Source organism: Salminus brasiliensis, chromosome 18 (genome assembly GCF_030463535.1).
Source record: "Salminus brasiliensis chromosome 18, fSalBra1.hap2, whole genome shotgun sequence".
Taxonomy (NCBI): domain Eukaryota; kingdom Metazoa; phylum Chordata; class Actinopteri; order Characiformes; family Bryconidae; genus Salminus; species Salminus brasiliensis.
In genome coordinates, this window is record NC_132895.1 from 29,197,136 (window position 1) to 29,207,931 (window position 10,796).

Sequence of the window (10,796 nt, forward strand, 5' to 3'; positions counted from 1 at the left end):
CGGGGATTTCCTGTAGTGAAGCTGAGAGTCGCGGTGAAGAGGATGCTGGCGATGGGTTTTGTGCAAAAACAAAATGGGCCCCCTAAAGGGTGCTGGAGAAAACAGTGTAATGAAGTAATTCCCGTAACCGCAAACGGCTTCTTTTGTCCCCATTTCTTTGGCTCTTTCCTTGACGCACACTCTACAGTATGTACAGTCATACAGCCACAGCAGGGACTCTCAATTACACAACATGGCTCACTGGCTTGTAGACATGGGTATACTTGGGCATTGTACTGTACTGAATGACTGTCTGGAGAATGTTTTGGTAGTAAAATTGGGTTGAAATTCAGTTGAAATTCATCACACAACCCCTGAATTAATGAGCGAGCATTAACAAAGTAAACAGGTTAGCATTTTAGCATGAGGAGAATCAGTTAGCCGTTGCAAATTTAATGGCAGTATGAGCACATTAGCATGAAGAAAGTTAAAGAGTTAGAATCCCAGCTGAAAGAAACGAGGCGAGAACAAACCCTATACTGGTAAGGTAGCTGGGGAAGTTGGTTGACCACCCTAGCCCTTAACAATCATAACATAAGTCTTAATTAGCATTAAGAAAGTAAACAAGTTAGCAATAACAAAGTTTTGTGAGTTAGCATTAATAAAACAAGAAACCAGGCAAACCTAGTGTTGCATTTCCACAATGGGGAGTTTCTGACCAAAATACATGCTCTTTACCCTCTTCCCCGAGGCCCAACAAATTCTTGCAAGAAAATGAAAGATGATTGATTAGCAAGACAGGACAAGAACTTCTACTGAATACTCTCTAATCAGACATGGTGACCACTGTAGAAGATTAAAAACTTTGTATGGTCTGATCCTGACATAAAAGACAATATACAGTCATGAAATCATGAACAGCTGTTACTACAGAAACTCTGTAGTTAGCTTTCAAGTGTTTGTCTTGCGACAATGCTGGTTTTCACTAAGCAAACCGGGGTGCTATTACTGCGCTAGCAGGAGTTGAGCTGGAATGCGATAATGGTGGTTGCAATGTTAGATAAGGCTTGTAGCCGGTGTGCTATCACTGTGGTAGTGATGTCGAACGAGGCCTGTAGTCGGTGTGCTATTACTGCGTTACCAATGTCTGACGAGGCTGGTGTGCTATCAACGTGGTAGTGATGTCGGACGAGGCCTGTAACCGGCGTGTTTTCACAGCGGTGGGGATGTCGGACGAGGCTTGTAGCCGGTGTGCTATCACTGCGGTAGGAATGTCGGACAAGGCTGGTGTTTTATCGACGTGGTAGCGATGCCGGACGAGGCCTGTAACTGGTCTGCTATCACTGCGGTAGGGATGTCGGACGAGGCCTGTAACCGGGGTGCCATCACTGCGGTGGGAATGTCGGACGAGGCCTGTAACCGGTGTGCCATCACTGCGGTGGGAATGTTGGACGAGGCCTGTAACCGGGGTGCCATCACTGCGGTGGGGATGTCGGACGAGGCCTGTAACCGGGGTGCCATCACTGCGGTGGGGATGTCGGACGAGGCCTGTAACCGGGGTGCCATCGCTGCGGTGGGAATGTCGGACGAGGCCTGTAACCGGTGTGCCATCGCTGCGGTGGGAATGTCGGACGAGGCCTGTAACCGGGGTGCCATCGCTGCGGTGGGAATGTCGGACGAGGCCTGTAACCGATGTGCCATCGCTGCGGTGGGGATGTCTGACGAGGCCTGTAGCCAATGTGTTAACTTTCTTCACTTAATCTGAAGGGGACTGATATCATTAAGTGCTGTTTTTCTATGCTATTGGACAGTAGGATTGGTGACCGTCCCAATCCAGTTTTTATTAGCAATGTTAGCCTAGCATCCAACTAAATCATGTTCATTTGACTTCTTGCTTAACTGGTGACTTGAAGATGACCTTTTGAAAAGATTTGACACTTGTTTGCTACATGCGACGTCCTTCTGCTGTAAAAAGGCACTGGGTACAATGTTAGTTTAGCCAATAGACACAGTACAGATTGCTGAGTGGAGCAGGCCTTTCTAGAGACTTCCATTCTACTGGCTCTGTTTGGAGGTCATTTGTCAGCCAAATCCCAGGAGATAAAGAGCGCAGGCCAATGCTTCGGGCAGGCAGCCTGGTGCTGACCATAAACATTTCCATGTATTTGAAAGAGCAAAACAGTCCAGGCCTCTTAGCAGAGCAGTCCCAGTCAAGAATTCACTTTGCTGTGAGGAATTTCCCACCTCTGTGCCTTATTTGTGATGATTTTCATTGGTCTAAGACACCAATCGCCACACTATAAGCTATATTCATCCATTGATCAGCTGACTAATGTTTATATAAAGGTCCTATCCAAGCACATTTTAAAAAATGACTTTCCACCAGCCTGCCATCTATTCTTCTACATTATTTACCCAGAGCTCCAACTCAACAGAGGAAAGAGCCCAGAAGAGACAGACACTGGGTTTATTAATAGCTTTCAGACTCTGGCGAGAGGAATTCAAGTTTTACAGAAGACTTTATGAAGGCACTGTTTATATTACATCTGCTGTGAGAACAACGTAGAATAAGGACCATTCTGTCTCTGAAGATAAACATAGCCAGGCTAGAACAATGGAGATAGCATTTAGGTCATCTGTCAAGATCACAGACTGTGTGTCTATGGTCCTCCATTAAAGATGTGCGGTTTCAGTGGACTGGACTGAGGGGCTGTAGACATGGCCAAATATAGTCTGAGTTTCCCAAGAGAACGCTGGATTGGAACAGGAAGGAGTGTTTTTTCCTAATCATCTGACTTTGCAACAGAAGGAAAAAGCCTTCAGTAATCTTAATGGAAGTCAATGAAAAGTTGTGTGTACAAAAAAGGTGTTTTTTTGTACATGTCATATTGGGCCGGTTCTATTGGTCCACTCATCATAAATGTTTTATAAAATAAAAATGGCCAGAAAAGATGGAAATGACACAGATACAAGGTTTTGTTATGATATACAGTGTTTTAAAAGGCCTCAAGTCATGGAAAAACTATTGGATATAACGTCTATTCTAATCAATGCAACTTTACTGTCATTGTACTTCTACAGGTTTGTACAGTCCAAAGTGTGTGTGTGTGTGTGTGTGTGTAAATGAATAGTAAAATAAATAGTGTGTGCTGAGGTAGATCAGTCTGGTGTTGTAAACAGCATCACATATGTAAACAAGGTGTACAGTGCAGTACAGAGTATAGCAGCTAGTGCTCAGGTAAAGAGAAGACTACACAGCTTATGTACAGACAGGAGTTCAGTTAAAGAGCAAAGTGCATACAGTCCCTGAGCTAGTGGAGCTCTGTGAACTGGCAGGATCAGAGTGTCTGTGTAAATGTAGTCCCAGAACAACTGTATTTGACAACACCAAAAATGTATTGTGGAGTCTCACAAGGGTCAGTACTGGGTCCTCTGCTGCTTCAAAGTTAGTAATTCAGGGCAAGAAGATTTTGTTAAATTTACTGTCACTGTTAAGGCCCAAATGGAAAAAAAGTGGCTTGGTGTTGAACTTTGAACACAAATCCATGTTCTCAGTTTACCTCAGTTTACCGGCTTTTCTTAAATATAATGAAGATCCAAAAGGAGAAGGCTCTAATTTGTTATGCTAGGCCCAGATTTCAAACTGCTACATTAACTCTCCAGCTAGCTGCAGCTAAACACATCTTACCACACCTATTTTACTTAAGTATAATTATGTGTTCAATATTTTATTTATTTGTATTATTACATGTATTTTGTGTTTTTCATTTCATGTGCAGTACATGTAAAAAGGTTGCTCCACAGTTTATCATAACTATTGTTACTATTAATAGAGCTTACTTCATATTTGTGACTTAACTCTGAGGCAAGCATGTGGTTCAGAATTAGTGACACAATGCTAACAGTTAGCAATGACTGCAAGCATCATGCCACTCAGTCCAGCCAGTGAGCTTCAATTACTTGTTGGCCACATTAGCCTCGTAGCTCTTGTGTAAAGCTAAAGAAGCGAAAGGACTTCTGAGGTGTTAAGGCCGTGAGGGCTGGTGGAGGTGAGGAGGTATGGGATTCCAGCAGAGCCACGGACTTCAAACCGCTCTAAAAATAAACGAGGAACGTGTCTCAACAGTCTGTCGGACTACAATAGGAGATTGTTGCGATGAAGGTCACAACCACGCAGTAAAGGACCCACCTGTTTTGCCCTATCGGAGAACTGGAGTGGTCGGACCCGGTGCTGTTATGATGGACAGCTGAGGGCACGTTTCATTTGAGGTTGACTGTTTACCTGGTCTGACAGCATAGCCTACCTAAACAAGCTAGTCAACCGGTATGACCAAGCTTGTTGACCAGCACGGCCACCATGACCACGCTGGTTGACCGGCATAATTAGCCTGACTGCACTGGTCCACCAGTATGCCCAGCTTGACCTACCTGGTCAACCACGGTTTGCCAAACTAGTCGAGCAGTATAGCCAGCTTGCTGACCACCTTGGCTAATCCATCAAATTCAAATGAAAACGTGCGCTGTGCTGTTCAAAAGCTAAGCTGGTTAACCAGCTTTCTTGTTGACCTGGATGACCAGCTTTTCAACCACCTTGACCATTAAAGATCAGCTTGGACTTACACCAGCTCTCAGCAAAAGCTGGTCTTGAGATGGATTTGTCAGCAGGACCGTTGATGTAGGTGTAAACATGTTGCATCCACTATATAATCGTCACTAAGTGGTTGCTGTGGATTTGCTCAGTGGTTGCTAGGCAGTTGCTAGGCAATTGCTATGGTATGCCAGGCAGTTGCTTTAAAGGCATTGTCTGAAAACAATTGTTTATACAGAATCATCTCAAAAAAAAGTTTGGATTCTTGGTTAGTTTTTGGATAGGTTTTGGGTTCTTCATACTGGTAGGCAACCTAGATGGTTCTTTCTAGCACCACAGCAGTTTTCCACTGTGGATCCTTTTTTTTTTTTAGTAGTACAGAGAACCATTTTATGTTTGGAGTTCTTCCCTATAACTAAAAACCTTGTATACAAAGGGTTCTTTATGGCTCATTTAAAAATGGTTCTACATGGCACCAAAAGGTTCTATGCTATCACACCAATAAGCCATAACCTTAGCACCACTGACAGGTGAAGTGCAAAACACTTGATGATCTTCCTCTACAGTGGCTCCTGTCAAGGGGTGGATATGTTGGGCAGCAAGTGAACAGTCAGTTCTTGAAGATGAGCAAAGAATCTAAGCCACTCCGACAAGAACCAAGAACTGTGATGTTCTAGACGATTGGGTCAGAACATCTCCAAAACATCAGGCAGGTCTCGAGGGGTGTTCCTGGTTTGCAGTGAACCGGCAACAGGTTCATGGGTACCTAAGGCTCACTGATGCTCATGGAGGCCCCACCTCACGACTTGAAGGACTTAAAGGATCTTGGTCTACATCTTGGTGCCAGATGCCACAGGACAGCTTCAGAGGTCTTGTGGAGTCCATGCCTCGAGTGGTCAGATTTGTTGTGGTGACCGAAGGGGTTACTAATGCCTGATATGTAACATATCTCCTCTTCTGCTTAGAGACTTCTAAGGGTTAACACTGTCCATGTTCCAGCTGTAACTCAGGAGCACTGCCAGGTACACAAAGATAACCGAGAACACTCTGAGCAATCAGCCAAATATTACACCATATTCCCCCTCGCTGCAGCTTCTAGCTCTGCTCTTTCCTATTATTCCATGTTTCTTAAGAACAGTGAGTCAAAACAGCGACAGAAACCACATAAGCAAGTTTATTGGAGGTTACTGAACACCTCCAGGTGGTTTGAGACGAATAAATCTCCCATTCCTCCTTAAATAGTAGAGCAGCTGCACTCTCAAGCCAGTCATCTGAGGCCAGATAATGCTGAAGTTAGCTTCTTAGCCCCCAGCAAACATACTTGAGTATATGAGGAATATTCACTATATTGCCAAAAGTATTCGCTCGCCTGCCTTCGCATGCATATGAACTTAAGTGACGTCCCAACCCCTGTCGAGCCACCCTTCAATTATTCTAGGAAGGTTTTCCACAAGGTTTAGGAGTTTAGTCTTTATGGGATTTTTTGACCGTTCTTCCAGAAGCACCTTTGTGAGGTCAGACACTGATGCTGGACGAGAAGGCCTGGCTCGCAGTCTTTGCTCTAATTCATCCCAAAGGTGTTCTGTCGGGTTGAGGTCAGGACTCTGTGCAGGCCAGTCAAGTTTTTCTACACCAGACTTGCTCACCCATGTCTTTATGCTCCTTGCTCTGTGCACTGGTGCTCAGTCATGTTGGAGCAGGAAGGGGTCGTCCCCAAACTGTTCCCACAAAATTGGGCATGAAATTGACCAAAATCTTTTGGTATGCTGAAGCATTAAGAGTTCCTTTCACTGCAACTAAGGGGCCGAACCCAACTCCTGAAAATCAACCCCACACCATAATCCCCCCTCAACCAAACTTTACACTTGGCACAATGCAGTCAGACAAGTACCACTGTTCTCCTGGCAACCGCCAAACTCAAATAAGCTCATTCACCAATGTGCACTTAAGAGAGCCACAGGGTGGCACAAGGTCGACTCTGCTCTCAGATATGAGGCTTAATCCTCTAAATGGGTGCGATTTAGAGCTGGAGCACAGTCTATGCTGTGGTGTTTAGCCTGCTAGCTTCTCTAACTTCTCTAAGCCTGGCTGGCTATGAATCCAAACGCAGCAGATGAATTTGACTGGTTACCCCGCACCTTAATCGAATCTCCCGTTCCTTCTTAAACGGTAGAACAGTTGACCTGGGGGTGTTAAAGTATCTCTTCAATAGCCTGACGAGGCTAAACTCTCAGGACGCCAGAGAGAGCTGGACCTGTCTGGCAGTGATGTTCTGCAGTGCTGTCTGTTTTAAACAGGCCCAGTATATCATCATAACAACGGCTTGAGCTGGTCATAACGTCAAGAGTCGAGGCAGATGTAGTACCCCAGACCCCATGCATGGCATCGTTCAGTCTTGACGTGTACAATAAACAGTCACTACTGCCTCTGCGGTCTATACGCGTGGTAGGCCAGGTATTTTTAGTAATAATTATACCCATCAGTCTGCAGTTGTCGGAGTTAGGTAATAGAGTCAAGCAGCCGGGCTAAATATAACACAATACAACAGCAGTGATCATATGTTTGAAATCGCACTCAGAATGCAGACGGATGATCATTTAAAGGGGCCGTATGCTCTGTTTATCTCTGATTTTATTTTACCCCTGAAGCTCCGCTGGAGGTCTTCTCCCAAAGTCTGAGATCATGGATCTTTAGACGTGTTGAAGGACTTTGAATATGGCAGCTATTGTCTACTGGAGCATATGGCACGTGTTTCGTCTTGTCCCGATGTGCCATATTTAGGGGCGGAGGGGGCTGTAGGTGCTCACTGATTGGTGATTGTTGGAGGATGCCAAAAAACCCAGTTGCAGTTTAATGGACTGATGAGACCACGACTAAGTGATGGCTGGAGGAAGCGCTCATGATCCCACACGCCAAGCTTGGTGGAGGTAGTGCCATGTGGAATATCAACATTCCTCCACACACCGGTGTGTAACACACACCCGCCACCAAGTCTCTCAGTCTTGATTACGACTGCTTAAAAAAAAAAACTATGGGAGGAAACGCTGCACTTTACCCATGGCTGCACTGCGCCACAGAACGGTGTTCTCTGGAATGATGGATGGTTAAAGCTCCATCTGATACTTGGGGAGTTGGGGATGATGAGGTTTGGGTGGTGATCATCCAACTTTCCAATCTCCGTAACATTTTTGTCACAATCAAATCCCTAAATCCCCTTGATTTGGGAGGAAATAGGGAGTTAGCAGGTGTCCAAATACTTTTGTAAATATATGGTACATGTAAAAGTGGAAAATAATGTGCCCCTCAGTCACAGTTTGTATGCAAAAATGGTACCTTGGTAAGGGAACGACCTTAAATCTAGTTTAATGACCTGAATTGAAATTGAGATTTTTAGGAAAAATTTTAGAATATATTTTTTTTCCATGTTTAAAGTCAATTTCTCTACTGAAACTCCTCAAACTGATAAAACAAACATATGTGTAACAGTGCAGGCAGGTGATTATGCAGAGCGCAGTGTTTAATCTCCATTCTGAAGGATTACAGCTGCAGGATTCTCCCATCGTTTCCTGGGGCAGGTTATTTATGGGCTCTGGCATGTTAAACCCAGAGGACCTTGAAACCAGTCTGACATGCTGGAATCCCTCCAGCACTTTGTTTGCTTGTGAAGAACAAATATCATTACATAAACCGAAGCAGCCGCCCCTTCTGCGTGGAACCAGCCCTAATCAGATCAGTAAACGCCCTGAGGACTAACTGCAACTGCAAGAAAGGGAAGTCATGAAGGAAGCTGAAAGTAAAAGTAGCTGCCTGAACACAGACGCTGGGTGTGTTTATGGAATTGCACTGCAGGAATTTTTCAGGTTATCAGCACAGGAACCCTATGGGTCTCTGTTTGTTTATGGAAACTCATTCCCACCCGTTCGGGGCAGCAGGAAGTCAAACTTTGGACGTTGGACCTTGAAAGTTTAACGTTGTATCTCAAAGTTGTGTTGTATTTTTTTTTTTTTTTTTTTTTTTTTTACTCAGAATCTTAAATAAAATATTACTTTTAATAATGCAGTATATAAACTTTCTCAATGTAGAAATGTTTACATATTTCTAAATAACGACTGTCAATGTTTTAATGATTTTAAAATGAAGACTTCTTGCTTGAATCAATATTTGATGTGGTAAATAAAAATTTGACTAGCTCAATAACAATGTAGAAAATATGTACTTTCTCAGTGTTTACATAATAAATATGTTCATTTTTTAAAAAATACATAAAGTTTCATTTTAGCAGATCAAAATAATGAACCATTTACTTAAAAGTATAAAATATTAAATCTTAGAGATAATGACTTCATGTTCAAAATGTATCTCAAATATGTCTCATATTTCAAACTATTTACTTATTGCCTTAAAAATGTTAATGTAGTTTTCTAAAATAATGACTTTGATTCACCAAATTATGACACGGGTTATTTTGATGCACTATTTTCTCAAAAATAGTAACTTCTAATTTGCTTCAATTTTGACTTTAAGAAATTTAGATGTTTTTATAGATTCTGTGTACTTATTAGTACTGCAACATTCATGCCAACAATGCTAATGCAACATTTCATGTCAAATTGTAGTGTATCTTTTACACTACAATATATATAGCATAAATAATGACTTGACAGCATTGCTGAGGATCTTAATTTGAACTTTTTCTTTTTTATGTGATATCTTAAATAATTACTACTATAACAAATTTCTTGAAATGACGTACTATCTCAATATCTCATGCTAGCTTGAAATAATTACTTTCTTAAATTTAACTTTTGACAGATCTTGATGTTTTCATATTAATAACATCTACACTACTCTCTTACTACTTCACCATTTAAACTTCATCTTAAGACAGTAAAGAAAACAAACCTCTAGAAATTAAACTCAAAATCAACCTTTTGCCACAGTGCTGCCTGGATCTGCCAGGAGGAGCTTCCATACCGTTCGGACTGTTTTGGTGTTAAAAGAATTTTCTAGCACAAAACGAGGACCTCTTGACCCACCTTTGGGACAGGATGGCCCCCTACCTGGTGGGTACTTTTGGCTAATTTTTTTTTAATGTTTGTTTTTGTGTTGAAAATATTGTTGAAAATAAAATGCTGTGATGTGATTCAACATAAAGACATGCTTCTTCATTGACTTGCTAGCATTTGTGTTATTATAAAACATAATATATTAAATAATATATATTATATACAAAATATATAATAAATTGTGCTAAAGGTCTAACTTTACAACTTTGCTTAAATATATATTATGTAATTAATTAAATATAACTTTATGTAGATTTTTAAGCCTTCTTATTGCAGTTATACTCGTATCCAATCAGACATTTTAATAACTTAATATAAAGGCTTATGTCATTATTATGGAATTATAGATAATTGAGTCAGCTGACCCCAGAATTTCAAAGCTAGAAATTAATTAAAAGCTTATTTATGTATTTATTTATTTATTTATTTTTAATTAAGGTGCTAGATAAAATAAGGCCCTGTCACGTGATCAGGAAATGTACTCGTCCCCCTAGTTAGTGCTCCCTTAACCCCTTAGTTTGTGACCTATATTAAAACTCCCTAGAAGCCACTCAGTCTTCCTGTTTTGGCAGAAGGCTGAGAGCCGAACCCCGCCCAGCTCTGCGGGGCAGCGGGGCAGCGGGGCAGTGACTGACCCCACTCCCCAGGTGTGTTCGTGCCGCGTTTCGCTCACCTGGCTGCTCCCGTAAGGCCATCACCGACACGATGTAGTGCGCCGTGTCGAAGTACGGGAACATGGGCAGCCCGGCCAAGCCCTCCGCGAGCTGCTTCACGGTCCCCAAGCCGAGCAGGTCCATCTCTCCCGGGCTGCTCTGCTCTCTCCTGCGCGCGCCTAAATCCGTTTACCACTTAGTCCGGCTCGGGTCCAGCAGCGGGTGATGGGGTCCGGCAGCTCCATCCAGCACTGACAACGAGCCCCGAGCCTGGGAAGCTGCTGCTGGGGGCGTGTCTTACTGTCCACACCCGTTTTCCGACAGGCCCCGCCCCTCCCGCGCCACTATTGGCTAGTGGATGGAACTCTGTGCAGGTCCCCATTGAGTACATTAACCTGTAATACACATAAAAGAATATATACATATATATACATATTCTATATAATATATATATATATATATATATATATATATATATATATATATATATATTCTCTCTCTCTCTCTCTC

The 10,796-nt window shown here is 42.7% G+C and overlaps 1 protein-coding gene across 1 annotated transcript in view; it reads right to left on the reverse strand.

Moving 5' to 3' along the window:
* The window catches only part of tmem38b (transmembrane protein 38B), a 33,302-nt gene extending 22,720 nt beyond the window's left edge, over positions 1-10,582 (reverse strand). Inside the window, exon 1 of the mRNA XM_072662410.1 lies at positions 10,307-10,582. Coding sequence (XP_072518511.1) covers positions 10,307-10,430 — 124 coding nt within the window. The 5' untranslated portion in view covers positions 10,431-10,582. The remainder of the gene's footprint in view (positions 1-10,306) is intronic.
* Between the last annotated feature and the right edge of the window lie 214 nt (positions 10,583-10,796).